The sequence below is a fragment of the Pristiophorus japonicus genome, chromosome 5 (genome assembly GCF_044704955.1).
Source record: "Pristiophorus japonicus isolate sPriJap1 chromosome 5, sPriJap1.hap1, whole genome shotgun sequence".
Lineage (NCBI taxonomy): Eukaryota > Metazoa > Chordata > Chondrichthyes > Pristiophoridae > Pristiophorus > Pristiophorus japonicus.
Window position 1 is genome coordinate 142254730 of NC_091981.1, and position 19057 is coordinate 142273786.

The 19057-nt window shown below is 43.6% G+C and overlaps 1 protein-coding gene across 3 annotated transcripts in view; it reads right to left on the minus strand.

The window, feature by feature from the left end:
* bzw2 (basic leucine zipper and W2 domains 2) overlaps positions 1-19057 on the minus strand; it is a 165071-nt gene that overhangs the window by 37883 nt on the left and 108131 nt on the right. For all 3 annotated transcript variants that reach the window (XM_070881006.1, XM_070881004.1, XM_070881005.1), the window contains exons 6-8: positions 15521-15656; positions 12124-12233; positions 6406-6576 (exon numbers count right to left, since the gene is read on the minus strand). In XM_070881006.1, coding sequence (XP_070737107.1) covers positions 6406-6576; positions 12124-12233; positions 15521-15656 — 417 coding nt within the window. The remainder of the gene's footprint in view (positions 1-6405; positions 6577-12123; positions 12234-15520; positions 15657-19057) is intronic.

Genomic DNA, 19057 nt, shown 5'->3' on the forward strand with positions numbered 1-19057 from the left:
GTTCTCTGATTTTCATAAAATAGAACTGACCTCCCCTACGATATTAGTACTACTGGGAATAACTTAAAAGCAATATTGCAAAAATAACAGGTTACTTTCATAAAAAGTGATAATTCATCAATTTCCACCTCCTACTTATTTTTAAATGCAATAAACCCATATGCTATCAACCATGCCAAACTCTTGTGCCGGAAGATTTTAAGCATGCAAAAATGTATAGAAATGGTTCAATACACGGCTACCGAATAAAACTGCTTTCATAATTATCCATATCTCTACCGACCGGCACTGTGGAAGCCAAATAAGAAGAAATTAATTTCATAGTTACACTGCTAAACTTCATCTCCCAAACACAATGCTTCAAAATAATTACAACTGCAGGATTTTATTTTGCAAATCGGTGATAACTCATCTACTTTATTACTTGAAAAATTATTAATATTGTACCTTCCAAATTTATGACAATAAAGATGTCAAGACAATTATGGCTAACAACTGCAATTTACATAGTTTGAAATTTCATAATGCAGCTAAGAATTTTTTTTTAATTGCCATTTGCCTTTTATAACGTAATGGCTGTAATTTAGGGAAGGGGAACGCATAGCGAGTTTGAACGTAGGTTTTCAAACTGGGGCTTCTCAGAACTAAAAGCTCTGCAAGAGTAACACATTTCTGACTATTACCTGAATTCTGTAATTCTCTACTTGTGAACATACTCCCACATTGGATTTTAACAGCCTTTCAGATTTAACGGCCTAGTGTTGGGTTTCCCAGAGCTCGGGAAACACAGCAGCTGAAGGGAGACGAAAAGGGCCAGATCCACCAAGTATGTGCCTTTCCAGCACTGTCTGTGGGCCAAGCGGAGCAGGAGTGCTTCCCCCCGACCCCAGACCCCCAAAGCTAACCTACTCCCTGACCCACACACTGCTCCACGACCCAACTCACACTCCTGAGCTCTTGCCCCCGATTCACGCTACAATCTCGCCCCCCGCCGACCCAATCTTTCCCACCCCTGACCCGCGTACCGATCACTCCCCCGATCACCCCCCTGCCCCCTTTCCCCCTCCCCCCGACCTGCGCTCTGATCTCTCCCCCACTCTCCTCCCTTCCCAACCGTTCCAATCTCTCCCCAACTCGCGCTCCGATTTCCACCCATCCCCCCAACCCACGCTCTGATCTCTGCCCCCCCCCGCCCCCGACCTGCATTCCTTTCTCCTCCAAACCCCCGCCCCCCCCAATCCCGACCCGCACTCCGGTCTCTTCCCACAATCTCTCCCTCCCTGGCTGCAGCCTTTCAGTGCAGGCTTTCCCGCCCAACCGCCTGTCAATCAGGCATTATTTCTATTGCTGTTCACAAATTAGGACAAAATTCTGCAAAATATAATTGCATTCCTTTGCAGAGCAAATATTGTTTTTCAGAATTTAAGATGGAAGTGGGGGCAGGGGGCTGTCAATATTTTCAGTGAGATTCCCAAAGCAATAAGTTTGAAAGCCGTATTTTTTTTTAAACTTAAAAAAAAAAACTATAGGTGCCATAATATACATTCCTTGAATCCAATCTAGACTAATGGATGAAATCCTTCAATTAGGGTCACTCCTCAAAAAAAATGTTCCTAGTAGGTGAATAGCCATGGGATGGCTGAAAGCTTGATTCCTGGTATTGACATCCATGTCTATCTGCTCCTCACTGCCATTTGACCTAGTGTCTGGAGGGCCTCCCTCCCCTTTGTGGATACAGGACATCTCACCCCATTTCCAGCTCCTCCTCCACCAAGGCTTCCAGTGTGGCGTCCAAAATCCTTGGAGCCTGCTCTCTTCCCTGTGGGCCATTCCTCACTCTCTCTCAGGTCAAAATCTCTTCAACCATGACTCACAGCACCTGCTCCAGCCACAATGCACCTTCTCTTTTGAGGCCCAAATTTGGCCCTCCCGTTTTTTCGGCGCACTCATGTGAGATGCGCCGACTTCCTAAGATGCAAACAGCGCCAAAAAGATGTCCTGAGATTCTGGCCCCTCTGCTGATTCTCCTGGGGCTAGGCGCAGCGTGGCAAGTCCATTGGGGGGGTGGAGCTAGAGCGCTGCGCCTAAAAGATTGCGGGCAGCTGTCCGCATGCGCAGCAGAGCGTTCGATCATGCGCAGTAGCTCCTCCCATGATTGTGATGATGCGTGACTGCAGCGTGGGACCCAACATATCCCGCCACACAGGCTGGCCGCAGCCTTCCCGCGCTGAGGGCTACAAGAAACATAGAAAATAGGTGCAGTAGGCCATTCAGCCCTTCGAGCCTGCACCACCATTCAATATGATCATGGCTGATCATGCAACTTCAGTACCCCATTCCTGCTTTCTCTCCATACCCCTTGATCCCTTTAGCCGCAAGGGCAACATCTAACTTCCTTTTGAATATATCTAACGAACTGGCCTCAACAACTTTCTGTGGTAGAGAATTTCATAGGTTCACAATTCTCTGAGTGAAGAAGTTTCTCCTCATCTCAGTCCTAAATGGCTTACCCTCTACCCTTAGAGACTGTGACCCCTGGTTCTGGACTTCCCCAACATCGGGAACATTCTTCCTGCATCTAACTTGTCCAATCCCGTCAGAATTTTATATGTTTCTGTGAGATCCCCTCATTCTTCTAAATTCCAGTGAATATAAGCCTAGTCGATCCAGTCTTTCTTCATATGTCAGTCCTGCCATTCCAGGAATCAGTCTGGTGAACCTTTGCTGCACTCCCTCAATAGCAAGCATGTCCTTCCTCAGATTAGGAGACCAAAACTGCACACAATATTCAAGGTGTGGCCTCACCAAGGCCCTGTACAACTGCAGCAAGACCTCCCCGGCTCCTATACTCAAATCCTCTAGCTATAAAAGTCAACATGTCATTTGCCTTCTTCATCGCCTGCTGTACCTGCATGCCAACTTTCAATGACTGATGTACCATGACACCCAGGTCTCGTTGCACCTCCCCTTTTTCTAATCTGTCATCATTTAGATAATATTCTGCCTCCCTGTTTTTTCCCCCAAAGTGGATAACCTCACACCTAACCTGTCCAAGTTACCCTGCAGCCTCTGAGTGTCATAAGGGGTAAGCCATTTAGGACCGAGATGAGGAGAAACTTCTTCACCCAGAGAGTGGTGAACCTGTGGAATTCTCTACCACAGAAAGTTGTTGAGGCCAATTCACTAAATATATTCAAAAAGGAGTTAGATGAAGTCCTTACTACTAGGGGGATCAAGGGGTATGGCGAGAAAGCAGGAATGGGGTACTGAAGTTGCATGTTCAGCCATGAACTCATTGAATGGCGGTGCAGGCTAGAAGGGCCGAATGGCCTACTCCTGCACCTATTTTCTATGTTTCTATGTCATCTGCAAACTTGGAGATATTACATTCAATTCCTTCGTCCAAATCATTAATGTATGTTGTAAATAGTTGGGGGCCCAGCACTGAACCTTGCGGTACATCACTCGTTACTGCCTGCCATTCTAAAAAGGACCCGTTTATTCCTACTCTTTGCTTCCTGTCTGCCAACCAGTTTTCTATCCACGTCAATACATGTGCTTTAATTTTGCACACTAATCTCTTGTGTGGGACCTTGTCAAAAGCCTTTTGAAAGTCCAAATACACCACATCCACTGGTTCTCCCTTGTCCACTCTAGTAGTTACATCCACAAACAATTCTAGAAATTTGTCAAGCATGATTTCCCTTTCATAAATCCATGCTGACTTGGACTGATCCTGTCACTGCTTTCCAAATGCGCTGCTATTTCATCTTTAATAATGGATTTAACATTTTCCCCACTACTGATATCAGGCAAACCGGTCTATAATTCCCCATTTTCTCTCTCTCTACTTTTTTTAAAAAGTGGGGTTACATTAGCTACCCTCCAATTCATAGGAACTGATCCAGAGTCGAAGGAATGTTGGAAAATGACCACCAATGAGTCCACTATTTCTAGGGCCACTTCCTCAAGAACTCTGGGATGCAAACTATCAGGCCCTGGGGATTTATCGGCCTTCAATCCCATCAATTTCCCTGACACAATTTCCTGACTAATAAGGATTTCCTTCAGTTCCTCCTTCCTGCTAGACCCTCGGTCCCCTATTATTTCCGGAAGGTTATTTCTGTTTCCTTCGTGAAGACAGAACTAAAGTATTTTTTCAATTGGCCTGCCATTTCTTTGTTCCCCATTATAAATTCACCTGATTCTGACTGCAAGGGACCGACATTTGTCTTCACTAATCGTTTTCTCTTCACATATCTATAGAAGCTTTTGCAGTCCGTTTTTATGTTCCCTGCAAGCTTACTCTCATACTCTATTTTCCCCCTCCTAATTAAACCCTTTGTCCTCCTCTGCTGAATTCTAAATTTCTCCCAGTCCTCAGGTTTGCTGTTTTATCTGGCCAATTTATATGCTTCTCCCTTAGATTTAACACTATCCCTAATTTCCCTTGTTAGCCACGGTTGAGCCATCTTCTCCGTTTTATTTTTGCGCCAGACAGGGATATACAATTGTTGAAGTTTATCCATGTAATCTTTAAATGTCTGCCATTGCCTATCCACTGTCAACCCTTTAAGTATCATACCTCATACCATCGAAGTTACCTTTCTTTAAGTTCAGGACCCTAGTCTCTGAATTAATTGTGTCACTCTCCATCTTAATGAAGAATTCTACCATATTATGGTCACTCTTCCCCAAGGGGCCTCGCACAACAAGATTGCAAATTAATCCTCTCTTATTACACAACACCCAGTCTAGGATGACCAGCTCTCTAGTTGGTTCCTCGACATATTGGTCTAGAAAACCATCCCTTATACACTCCAGGAAATCCTCTTCCACCGTACTGCTACCAGTTTGGTTAGCCCAATCTATATGTAGATTAAAGTCACCCATGATAACTGCTATACTTTTATTGCACGCATCCCTAATTTCCTGTTTGATGCCATCCCCAACCTCACTACCACTGTTTGGTGGTCTGTACACAACTCCCACTAGTGGTTTCTGCCCTTTGGTGTTCCGCAGCTCTACCCATACCGATTCCACATCATCGAAGCTAATGTCCTTCCTTACTATTGCGTTAATCTCCTCTTTAACCAGCAACGCCAGCCCACCTCCTTTTCTTTTCTGTCTATCCTTCCTGAATATTGAATACTCCTGGATGTTGAGTTCCCAGGCTTGGTCACCCTGGAGCCATGTCTCCGTAATCCCAATTACATCATATCCATCAACAGCTATCTGTGCAGTTAATTCATCCACCTTATTACAAATACTCCTCGCACTGAGACACAGAGCCTTCAGGCTTCTTTTTTTAAACACACAGGTTGGTGCGGGGAGAGTTTTGATTCGGGGGGGGAGCGCGGGGGGGGGGGTGGGGTAAGAGTTTTGATCGGGGGAAGGAAGAGAGTTTTCATCAGGGGGAGAGGAAAGAGTTTTGATCTGCGGGGGGTGGGAAAAAGAGATTTGATCGGGGGGCGGGGGGGAGAAGAGTTTTGATCTGGGAGGGTGGGGGGTAAGAGTTTTGATTGGGGGGAAAAGAGTTTTGATCGGGGGGAGAAAGAGTTTTGATCTGGGGGGTGGGGGGAAAGAGGGGAGTTTTAATGGGGGTAGGGGAGGGTGTGATAACTGTAGCCAGTAATTTTAATGAGCTTACTCAAGACTTTTCTTAACCCTGTTGATGAAAATACTTTCCTACGAGCAGGAGGTACTTCCATTTTTTTTTGGTTATTTTGAAAACATTATGTAAAAATGTTTTTGTCCCTTTACTTCTTTTATTTTTGTAGTTTCAGCTTCCATAAATGCTTCTGTTGTATAGTAAATTAACTTTGAGAAGTTTGTCAGTCCTGCATAGCTGTTTGATCCTATTCACATTCTTTAGTCAAGTCATTAAGTGATTTCTTAACTCTCCGCAAGGGTTTTCTATGCGGCTACAAATGGCCACATACGCTGGCCTAAGTTAGTTTGGAGCAACTATCAGCTGTCCAAACTGGCTTAAATGGCCAAAACGGGCATAGGTGGCTGGTAACGCCCCCTCTTGAAAAATAAATAAACTAAAAAAAATCCTAACTAACTCACTTACACTGGTGCAAATTAAATGTGCAGATGGGGATTTTTAAGATACTCCAGAAAAATCAAGTTGCTCCAAAAAAAATGGAGCAACTCCCGGTCAAATTTGGGCCCGAAGAAATGCAAGCTAGCTTTAAGCAGTGTAATCTAGCTTTAATTGGTGCTAGCCTATGTAATAGTTTCAACAACAGCTATTAAGAATTAATTTACTTTTCTTGATGTCTTATTCTGCTAGATTTACAGATCTATTTTTGTGATCTATCGATAGTATTTACTCCTAATGGTCCAATTATCTAGCAACTAGAATAGTGAATTGTTCAAGCCATCTCATATCTAACATACCTCCCTTATGGGACATTCCTGAGATAGTTTCTCTTTAAGTTCTTTTTGCAGTTCTTTGCGAGCTCCCAGAGACTGTTGGACTTGGAGGAAGTCAGAAAGTTCTTTCAAACCTGCATCAGTGAAGTACGTGGCAAAATGTTCAAAGTTTTGTTTATTTGCCGGGAAGAGTTCCTGTGAGTAAAAACATAATAGTTATGCAATTCTAAAATTATTCACTGTATAACAAAAGTGGCCAATGTTCATGGTATAAATTGGGAGGTATACTAATCGATATTTTTAGACTCTGATTTCTTGTAAAATATCAATTGTGCTTATAACATACACGTGGACAACAAACCAAAGTTTCAAAAGAAGTTTTTGGAACCTGGGCTTATTTTCCCCTATCTAATCCAGGGGTGCTGAAGCTAATTGTACTGTCTCCAACTTCATTTTGGCTGAAATCAGCCATTCTCTACCGCAGAGAGTTGTTGATGCCAGTTCATTAGATATATTCAAGAGGGAGTTAGATATGGCTCTTACTGCAAAAGGGATTGAGGGGTATGGAGAGAAAGCAGGAAAGGGGTACTGAGGTGAATGATCAGCCATGATCTTATTGAATGGTGGTGCAGATTCGAAGGGCCGAATGGCCTACCCTTGCACCTATTTTTCTATGTTTCTATGGGGTCAAGTTTCGGGCCGCGCCTAGAACGGCGCAGTCCCGACATGGACGGCCGTTTTTCGCACCTAAAAGCGTGACAAAAATATACCTCGTAATTCTCGGGCTCCTTGCTGTTCCCTGGGAGCTCGGCGCGGCGCGTAGACTGCAGCGGAGGGCGGAGCCACAGAGTGGCGCCGATTCTGCAAGTGGAGGGGGACGGGGCTAAGTCAAATGAGGGAACGTCGTGCTGCCAGCCCTGCGCGTGCGCGTTGGAGCGCGCGCGCACGCGCAGTAGCCCAGAAACATTGGCACTCGGCCATTTTTAAAGGAACTTAAAGAAAAGTGCTGATTTGTCTCGTGGACCTCTGGAAAGGCTTGGGATTGAATTTTGGTGATTTTTTAGTGTCTGAAAGAGTGCTTTTAGCAGCACTGTTGAATAAAACACCTGCTGAAATCAGTGAGTGTTGCTTTTCACTACTAAACTTCCAGAACAGGTGCTGCATAGATGCATGCAAATTAAGGACTGTGTGTTTTGAAAAATAAGACTGTCAATTCAATACAGCAATGGAACAACGTCCACCAAGAACAAAGAATTTCTTGCATGAGGAAGTGGCGATATTAGTCAACGTCATTGCGCAGAGGTGGCAGGAGCTAGATACCAGCAACAGAGGTCGCATAAAAGTGCCACCTAAAGAAATGAAGAAACACTGGAACCAAGTTGCAGCAGATTACTGCGCAGTGGTGCATACCATAAGATCTGGAAGCCAGTGTAAAAAGTAGTTAGTGCAAGTAATATTTTCCATTTTTAATGTAATCGTAATTGGAACGTGACTATCTGTATGTCCCACCTTGCAGAAAGACACACTCTGTAAAAATTATATTTTACTCTTTGCAGAATTGGAACAGAGGGTAGCTGCTATGATGAGTCGTACATGGAGAAAAGCAATCAGTACAGCACAAGCTGGGCCCACACGAGAGGAAGTGGGTAAGTCCTGAAAATGCATCGTGGCCCTTCAAATCAACCTGTTGCCTGGCCTGCTACTCATGCCACCCATCCTGCCCCCTCCCTTGCTGTTAAACATTTGACTGTTCTGATATATTTTGCAGAACATGATGATGATCATGATGATGATGCCAACCCTGAGGATCCTGAAGATACAGAACAAGAACCAGTACAACCAGATGCAGACGATACAGACTGGATGATGGCGGCGATGACTGAAATGTCTACAGGGGAGAGCTTCCAAATGAATGTTTATGAGCCCCCATTAAGGGGCATCAGAGTTTCAACCCCTTCCATGGTTTTGATTCCGATGTTGCCGGTCCCAGTGGTGCTGCTGGTGTAATGCAGCAGTTTACAGCCAGTGCACCACCATCCGAGCCTGAGCCTCCCACTCGCATAGGTTCTGGTTCCACCTTCCATGGTTTTGATTCTGACATTGTGGGTCCCAGTGGTGCTGGTGATATAATGGAGCAGTTTACACCCATTCACCCACCATCCCAGTCTACGGCTCACAGTCGAGCGCTGTCGTCTGGAACACAGAGCGTCCCACCATCCCAACCCGTGCCTCCCTGTGTAGTGGGGCCGTTTGGAACACCGAGCATCCCACCATCTCTGCCCGCGCCTCCCACTGCAGTGGTGCCGCGAGGCAGACCCAGGCAGAGAAGGAGATTGGCGACACGCTCTCCTGAGATGCAGCGTGCAACAGATGCGGCTCAGGTTGTGGTATTGGGTATGGAGACCAATGAGCTTACCCGATCACTCATCGGCAGCGTCAGTGCAGTGGGTGAAGAGGTGACGGTCCTGAAGGTGGAAATAGCAGTAATGACACGGGAACTTAGGGGGGGAATGTCCGAAGGCGACAGCACAGACCCTCATGGAGATAGCTGCTGCAATAAGGGCACATAGCCCCGCCAATCAAATGACATCCCCATGAAGAAGTGAACATTCACTGAGATGTGGATGAGAAATGGTTGCAGCCTTTCTTTGCTGCTTTTATTCTTGTTCTTGTTGTAGCTGTAATAGTGTTTTTCAAATTGAAATTGTTTTGTAAGTTTTGTAACTTTACAACTTAGAAGTGATCTTAGGGTATTTAAGTGATCTTATAGTGTAAATGCTCTCACATTTTGTATCTTATTTAATTTTGCATCTAAAAAGTGATCCTGAAGTCTAAATGATCCTAAGAGTGTAAGATTTTTCATATTGAAATTGTTTTGTAACTTTACAAGTTTTTAAGTGATCTTCAAGAGTCATATTACAAAGTAAAATTTGATACAACAAATATTTTATTACAGTGACGTTAACTTTTCAAATATTTTTTCATTCAAACTGAATCATCTTCCATTAACACAACACAACGTATGAACAACTGCAAAGAATAAACATGTCCATGCGCAACAGTGGCCGCAGAGCCCTCAGGCATCAGTAATTGAAGCGTTCATGGATGAGCTGCTGGCGCAGGGCTCGAGCAATCGTTAAAGGAGCACGATGGACGGCCCTCCTCCGACCTCGTGCTCCGGCATCAGGGACTTGCATACTTTCCTGATCGTCGTCATCATCCTCATCCTGCTCTTCCAAAATACTATCAGGCACTGGACCCTCACGTGGGTCTTCTGGTTCCACTACCAGCTCCTGCTGCCTCATGATGGCTAAGTTATGGAGCATGCAGCACACAACAGTGAAGTGACCGACAATCTGAGGAGAGTATTGCAAGTGGCCTCCAGAATGGTCCAGGCATCGGAAACGCTGTTTCAATATGCCAATGGTCCTCTCAATGATGCTGCGCGTCGCAATGTGCGCCATGTTGTATTGACGGTCAGCTTCTGTCCGTGTCACGCGTGGAGGCATCATGAGCCAGGTGGTCAGGCCGTACCCTTTGTCTCCCAGTAGCCAGCTCTGCCCTTCTGGTTGCTGCTCAAACATGTCAGATATAACGCTGTCGTATAGGATGAATGCATCATGGGTGCTGCCAGGGTATCTCACATCGACTGACATGATGCGCTGCTTGTTGTCACACACGAGCTGCACACTGATGGAGTGGAAATCTTTTCTATTCCTGTACTGCTTGGAATCCTCCACAGGTGCTCGCAAGACTATGTGGGTACAATCAATGCAGCCCTGTATCTTTGGGAAGCCGGCAATCCTGAAGAAGCCCACAGCCCTCTCATGGATCACTTGTGCGGTCATTGGGAAATTGATGAAGTCATTCCTCCGCGCATACAGTGCAGCCGTGACCTGGAAAACGCAGGCATGTATTGCATGTTGAGAGATGGCGCACACATCTCCAGTTGTAGCCTGAAACGATCCTGAGGCATAGAAGGCAAGTGCAGCTGTTACCTTCACTTCAACAGACAAGGCAGTTGGCATTCTGCTTCTGGGCTGCAAATCTGCTCTCAGCATATCGCAGATCTCAACGACAACTTCTCTGCGGAAACGCAGCCTTTTGACACAATCAGCCTCGCTCATGTCTAGGTACGAGCACCTGGCTCGATATTGCCGACGTGGGTAAGGTCTCCTGCCCATCAGCCTATGGGCTATGACGTTCCTGGTGCGGTGAGCTCTAATCAATTCTCGTCTATGCAGTTAATTGCTGGCGAACCATTGCGTAATCCGTGGTGTTGATAATGCAGCACCCATTCTGCAATTACAAATTTAAGTTTCAAACTGGCTATCTGGCTGTCTCTCCCTGTCCCTGGCCGAATGGCCTCGGTCTCCCTCGCAGCTCGAAGGCTGCTTGCTCTGTCTTCGGCTGCCGTCAGCCACTGCCGCCGCCCTTATCTCGTGGCCAAATGGCCTCAGCTTCCCTTGCAGCTCAAAGGCTGCTTGCTGTGTCTTCGGCTGCCGTCGGCCAATGACGCCGCCTCTGTCTCCTACATGGAAGGAAGGCCTGCCTGAAGCACTGCAGCTCGAAGGCTGCTGCTGCTTCAGGTAGGAATATTCAATATTTTGTATTTGCTTTGTTTATAATTTTTTATTCAGGTTGGCCATTTATTTGTATAAGTAAGACTGTTGAATGCTTGTAAAATTTAATTACTTCCCTCCCCCACCCGTTCCCTATGCCTGATTTGTAAACTATGCCTGATTTCTCAAGTGTAGGCAAGGTTTTTCTGAGCGTACAAAAATCTAGACTTACTCCATTCTAAGTTAATTTGGAGTAAGTTTTCACTGCCTAAACTTTCAAAACAGGTGTAAGTGGCCGGACACGCCCCCTTTTTGAAAAAAAATCTGTTCCAAAATGAAACTGTTTTAACTGACTAGAACTGGAACAAACTAAATGCCGAGAATTGCAATTTCTAAGATACTCCATTCTAAACCAGTTGCTCCAATTTTTTTGGAGCAACTGTTAGAATGGAGTATCTTAGAAATTGCAATTCTCGGCATTTAGTTTGCTCCAAAAAAATTGGAGCAACTCAGGCCGAAACTTGACCCCAATGTTTCTAACTCTAAAAATTCCATGGATTGAACTTAGGATCTTTCTGATCTATATGGCTCAGCTACTCACTGCCTTAAGCAAGCTGAGCCATTAGAGAAGTATCCTGTTTTAACTATTTCTCATCCCAACCTTTTTGGAGATTTCCATTTCTAATGAGAATACACAGCAGGCTTTGTCTACTTTGACATTGCAATAAATCTCTTTTAATCCCTTTTTATGGTTGAATTAATTTTTTTTAAACATGATTCTTCATTCAATTTAGACATGGATTGGGGCATGCATAATTTTAGGAATCATAATCACTTGAATTGGATTAAGCGTCATCCCAGAGAGAATTATTTAAATATATCTATATATCCTGTGACCTGTATTTTACCTTCTAAAACTTTCTCGAACCCAGATGCAAGTGGATAATTAACAGTCAACATTTCAGCAATACACTACATAAAATTATATTGGCATCCATGTCTCTTACCTGATATCGCATGCATAACTTAATTTCCTCCGAGTTGTAATCTCTTACCTTAATTTTCTTTTTCCTACCAAAACAACCCCCTAAAATTTGCAGAATTTAAATATCAACCTGGCTTTTTTCTCATGAAGACATATAACTCACAGTTCCACAACGCCTGGGTCAGATATACTCACCAATAGCTTCTTGTCCAAGTTGGATTTTCTGAGGGATGAGGTGACGGCATTTGCATCTTTTTCTGCCATCCAAGCTTTAAAAACCTTTACAGCAAATGATGCAGATATTCCTGTTTTAAGGGTAAAAATATATATATTTTTTATAAACTTTATCCCTGAAAGCCTGATAAAACAGGCGGATACAGCCTTAAGCAGATGATGATTCATAGACCACATCCTAAAGAAGAATATATTTTTAGTTAATAGCTTTGATCATTGTTTCTTTCTGGTGGCATCAGTTTTGATCCAAGGAATAAAACCTGTACTTAAGACTGTTCTGGTATACCCTCCAGGAAAGGGAACACACTTCATCATTTAACAGTAACATTTCTCCCCCTCCTCCATTATACAGGGCCATAAAGTACAAATAACTAGCATTTAGTTTAAGACAGGGTATCTTAGGATTGATCATAGAATCATAGAAATTTACATCATGGAGGGAGGCCATGCAGCCCATCATGTCCGCGCCGGACAACAAAGAGCTATCCAGCCTAATCTCACTTTCCAGCTCTTGGTCTGTACCCTTGCAGGTTACAGCACTTCAAATGCATATCCAAATAAATTTTTTAATGCTATGAGGGTTTCTGCCTCTATCACCCTTTCAGGCAGTGAGTTCATAAACCCCACCACCCTCTGGGTGAAAAAAATTCTCCTCAAATCCCCTCTAAACCTCCTACCATTTTAAATCTATGCTCCCTGGTCATTGACCCCTCTGCTAAGGGGAATAGGTCCTTCCTATCCACTCTATCTAGGCCGTTCATAATTTTATGCATCTCAATTAGGTCTCCCTGAGCCTCCTCTATTCCAAAGAAAACAAACCCAGCATCTCCAATCTTGCCTCATAGCTAAAATTCACCAGTCCAGGCAACATCCTTGTAAATCTCCTCTGTTCCCTCTTGATTGCAATCACATCATTCCTGTAATTTGGTGACCAGAATTGCACACAAGTACAATTGAAGCACAACTTCCGTGCTCTTATATTCCATGCCTTGGCTAATAAAGGCAAGTATCCCATATGCCTTCGTAACCACCTTATCTAACTGTTACCTGCTACCTTCAGGGATCTGTGGACATGCACTCCAAGGTCCCTCTGTTCCTCTACACTTCTCAGTGTTCTACCATTTATTTTGCATTCCCTTGCCTGGTTAGTCCTCCCTAAATGCATTACTTCACACTTCTAATGTTCTAACATGATGTTCATAAACTTCGTTTATTAATGGTGTTTTTTTTTGTATGAATATTTAGGTCGATCAAGGCAAGTGCTGTTAGTACTGAGGAATGGAATGGTTTTCATTTCGTACATCATGGGGGTAAATTTAACCCAACTCACCAGGCGGGAAAACCATGGGATCAGGTGGAACGTTGGTTTTACATCTCGCCCATTATTACTCTCCATTGACTTCAGTAAAACCAGCTATCCACCCAATCCTGTCAATTTCCCGACTTGCAGGTTAGGTTAAAATTGCCCCTTGTGTGAGAATAAAGCAATCTTTTCTGAAGCACAGAATTATTGGATGCAGAGTAAAACTTCCCCAGTAACATGCATCAGCCCCAATGTCAGAAGACCATCCCCATTCAACCAATGTGACATCTTTCCCATTTCACATGCCAGCCATCCCATGGCCTCCATTGATAATTGAGGCCTAAATTAGGGTCAGTTTTGTATTAACAAAATGCCTACCAGGACTTGGGTTGAGACCAGCAAACTCATTTTGTATGGGATTCTTACAGTATGCAGATAGGATGGGTTTGATTTAAGCCCGTGTCTCAGGTCCCAAGTCATTGCATGATCCACTCAACAGCCCTGTTCTCTCAGCTCCACATTTTGTTTGATGTTCTGAGAATTGCTCAACTGAATTATTAGTTCTAACTTTCTGCAACCTAACAGTTATCCTATAGAGGAAATTGTGATTTAAAAAAAAATGAAGTTAAAATTGAAGCATAATTAGAATAATCCCAACCTGATATAGTCACCACCCACCCCACACTAGTTCCTCTAGCATATATAAGAAAATACTGTCCTGAATAAAAGCACTTACACTTGAAGTTAACTTCTCTATTCTGCTTCCAGAAGGAGCAGTTAGTTTATGCTGTATTTTGAGAAATTTAGAATTAACTGCATGCAGTCAGTACTTTACTCCACTTATTTATTTGTAATTGAAATAGATCACATTATTGCATAAAAGTTGACAAAATATGTATGTTTTACAAGCACACACAAACATGTTACTCTCTGAATACTGAATTTTCTTTACAGCTTTTAAAGTTGTGAAACATCTGTGTTATACTGATCACAAATACTACCATAGTCTTTAAATAATTAATTTTCCACAAATTGCAATCAAAGTTCAATAATTCACAATTACAATATATATATATATATATAAATGTAATAAAAAAATAGGGACATTATGGATATAATGAATAAGGAAGGCCTTTCCTTTTAGGATTAATGAAATTCTATTTTTAATGGCAATACATAGGTATTTTGTCTCTCAATGCCGCACAAAAGCTCAATAAAATTCTAATTTGAAATAATCATTATGATAATCTACTATAGTACTGTAATACTGGTCCCAAAGGGAATGTGACAGGCACACCACAAGTGTACACATATCTCCCAGATTTGCAATTAGGTTTATGGTTCATTTCAGTAGAACACACAAGTATCCCTGTATAGCTACGGCACCCCATAAAACATACTTTCCCAAATAGGCAAGAACTAAAGAATCCTGAAATTACTGAGTCTCTCACACAATTCTTTTTGAAAAAGATTGAATTTTTTTCAAGGAAGACCAATTTCAGTGACATGAAGTAAGTTTGCCATTTTCTTGCTTTTAGATTACCAATTAAGAATGGAAGTCAAAACAACAGAGGCACTATTAATATTTCTTCCAATTGGATAGTACAGAGAAAATAATTTGAAGGGTTAGTTTCTACAGGTGTTACTTATATGCTGGAGGAGCTGAGGAGAATGATTGCGGAGTTCTAAATATCTTCAAATGAAACAGAACATTTTATTTAAACCAGTAAATCAGTGTTATGCATATTTTTATTTCTTAATTTAGAATATACCACTATCATAAATAATTCCAATAGTTCCAAAGCAGTCAAAAGTTGGTTGCTGCAACATTGTTACCATTTATGAAAGTCCAATAGATGACCCTTATAGTACAGTAAGTACATTTTTATATGTCTGCACAAGAATAGCTGAGCTGTTCTTTCATGTTTACTAATCTAACAAATCGCGGTCCTGTTCCAGATCCAGAGACAAGTGATTATTTATTTTATCTTTAACACCAGCTTTAGCTCAGGAACTACCTTTTTTTAAAATGATGAAAGTATCCTCAAATATTACCTTCTTTAACCAAATTATCAGAAAATAGGCTTGTTAAAATTGTAGCTGGAAGTGATCCATTGGCCAACAGGATGCCAGTGAGTGTTGCCAATTTAGTCTGTTCTGAGGCTGAAAATGCTTTCAGGAATAGCAATAGCTGAGGAAAGATAAGAAAAACGTTTTTTTTTTAAATCGCTGTCAGAAGGCAATAAGGCATCATACGAGTCATGTTGAATATTACTTGTTCCATCTTATGCTTTTCTTGTACTGTACTTTCATATCATTCATCTATTTCTTTTAAATGCTCTTATGGAGATGCCGAACTTGGACACTGAAACCAATTACTGCACAATGGAAATATTACTGTAATATATTTTTGTGTGACTCTGATGCTGCAGCAGAGTGCTTTATTTGCATCTTCATGGGCTAGAAATTGTGTAGCTCCCCGTTTGAGGTAATAACTTTTGAACAGTCGCAAAGGTACCACCAGGCGAAAAAGACTTGCTGCTCTCGGGAACTTCAACTTTAGCGCTCCAAGAGGGAAGTGCAGTGCTAAATCAAACCTTAGAGCACTAAAGTGTGAGAGAGGAGCGGTAGCGGCAGAGCACTGAAAAATGTTCAGTGTAGTGCTGCCGTCTTTAGAGGCTCCTTCCCTCACTTAAAGGGACGGGCTAATGATGGGTTGAATCATTCTTAATATTCTCTTTATGGGGCCACGGGACCTGCGCTAAGTGCATAACAGCCCCATGCACTCGGAGAGATTGGAGGGCTGAGGAATCGTGGGGACAAAAAAAAAATCAGAAGGCATCAGACTGATGCGAGTAATAAATCTTGCCCTACCAGAGTATCACTGCCTTTAAATATCGCTCCCCAAGCTGCCAGCCGAGGTGACAACGCCTCCTGCAGCCGCCGTTGTTGACGCCTGGCGATGCTGCAGGGAGCGGAAGCGAATATCGCATCTGGGGCGCTGCGCACCGGATGACGGCACAATCTACGGGATGCAAGACTGCGAGGCGGTAAGAAACCGCCAGGGAAGTTCGGGGCATCGGTGAATTCGCCGCGCCCAGTCAGTAATCCTTAGCACTAACGTGGCACAAATCAGCTGAATTTCTCGCTCCCCATGCCAGTAGCCTTTGGATGTGCAGTGCAGCTGCAGTAGTTAACAAGTCAGTGGAAATAAAAATCCGGATACATATAAAACAGGCTGCCGATTCGCTATCACCTGTTTTACATAATCACACTAAGTCAAAATTTAGCCTAATGTCTTTACATTGTGCTCTTGGTGACCACTCACTCCTACTTACCAGCTTAATAGAACTATTAAGTACTTTTATAACTTAATGCATCTTAATATACTACTTTGAAACAAATCTATTAAGAATCCTTCCTATTTCAATATATTTAATATCGCTATCATTCAAACTACCCCTCTATATTTATCTTAAATATCCTCTCGCACTACTATCACTATCACCAGTATTTTCTGCAAGGGTCCTCCTGATCTCCTGCGTGACTTCGACAGAAACCCTGTTCACACCAAAGGACAGGCGGTTGGAGTCGGATGGGAGGTTAAAGTGTTGAACCCCCACTCCAACCCGGCCACTTCCGGTTTTAACAGAGGCGGGACAGGGGCGGCCAGCGGCCTTATGGTGATCCACCATTTAAAATTTAACTGTGGGCGGCTGGGTATCCCAGGCCTCGAGGAACCCACCAGTGAAAGGGAGGCGAGGACTGCTGGATCCAGGAGGTAAATGCCTTTCTACTTATCTGCTGGACCAGGGTTCCTGCCTCGCCAATTTCCCGTGATTGGTCACCCCCACGACCCTTCTGATCAGCCTCAAGGCCTCTGATCCCCCTCCCCCACCTGCCGACCTCCGATCTGCCCCTCGGGTCAATCTCTGACCACCCCCCACTCCCGGACTTCTGCACCCCCCCAACCCAACCTCCAATGATCCTGGCCCCCCACCACCTCCAAAGATCCCGGGCTTCCTCCTCTTCAAACGATCCCAGCTTTCCTCCTCTCTGCTCCCCAGTCCTACCCGCCCGACACGCAGTCAGCCAGCCTCTCAATCTGGCTGGCTGCAGGTGAGAAACAAATTTTTTTTTAAGTTAATCAGTCCCTGCCGTTAAATTCGGCAGGGCCTGAGGGAAACCCGTTATCCTGGATTTCCCAGCTGCATTAAGAACATAAGAAATAGGAGCGGGTACGGGCCATTTGGCCCCTCAAGCCTGTTCCGCCATTCAATAAGATCATGGCTGATCTGATCATTGGTTCAACTCCACTTCCATCTTCGCTCCTCAACCCTTTACTCTCTTATCGCTCAAAAGTCTGTCTATCTCCGCCTTAAATATATTCAATGACCCAGCCTCCACAGCTCTCTAAGAGAAGAAATTTCACCTCATGTCAGTTTTAAATGGGCGATCCCTTATTTTGAAACTATGTCCCCTAGTTCTAGATTCCCCCATGAGTTGAAACACCCTCCCTGTATCTACTCTGTTGAGCCCTCTCATTATCTTATATGTCTCAATAAGCTCACCTCTCATTCTTGTGAACTCCAATGGAGTATAGGTCCAACCTGCTCAACCTTTCTTCATTAGTCAACCCCTTCATCTCAGGAATCAGCCGTGTGAGCCTTTTCCGAACTGCCTCCACCCCGCAACCCACCCCCAAGATAAAATTCTGGCCCATTTCTCTGGGGTTTCCACCAAAACTACGGTAAGAGATTGAGGGAACCCCCCCACCCCCATGAAAATTCTACCCTCTATCTTTTACAAAAAAGCAAGCTACTCAGAGGTAGGCGGGGCTAAATAAAACAGTATGCTTTTGCAAAGGAGAAACTTGTACTCAGCTTCCACTTGCAATGACTTCCATATCAACTACACACTTCAGATTTAACATGCAGACTGAGGAACAAGTCCCAGCATATAATAAAAACAGAAAATGCTGGAAATACTCAGTCGGTCAGGCAGCATCTGTGGAGAGAGAAAGAGAGTTAATGTTTCAGGTCGATGACCTTTCATCATAAGTCCCAGCATGTACCCACCTCAATACTCAGCTAGCTTATGACTTCCGTTGACCCACTCATTAAAACTACTGTATTGTATTTATTAAGCTCATAATAAAGTAATGCAACGGAGTACTGCAGACAATGAGTAAGTGTGACCTTTGCTCCTTTAATTAAACTCCAGAGTGCTCGTACAGCATGGGAGGTCTGCTTATATACAGTGCTTCCAAGGAATGCTGGGATCCCTTAGGACTCCAACAGGTAAGCCCTCTGGTGGCGGTATGACACAGGTTGCCTAAGGTTGCATACATAACAGTATTCACTCCAAAATACGTTGGCCTGGAATTTGTAGTCAGCGGCAAAGCAAAGGCATTTGCCACTGGACCAGAAGAAAGCTGCCCACAAAAATCTTGCGATTGCCGTGGCTAACAGTTTACCTTTTTCAACACAAAAGTGATTTCAGTGGAGTATAGTGGGGAATCCCTAACTCGGTCTGCTGCAATGTCAACAAGGTGTCTAAGCAGATAATCACATTGCAGAATTCTCACAGATT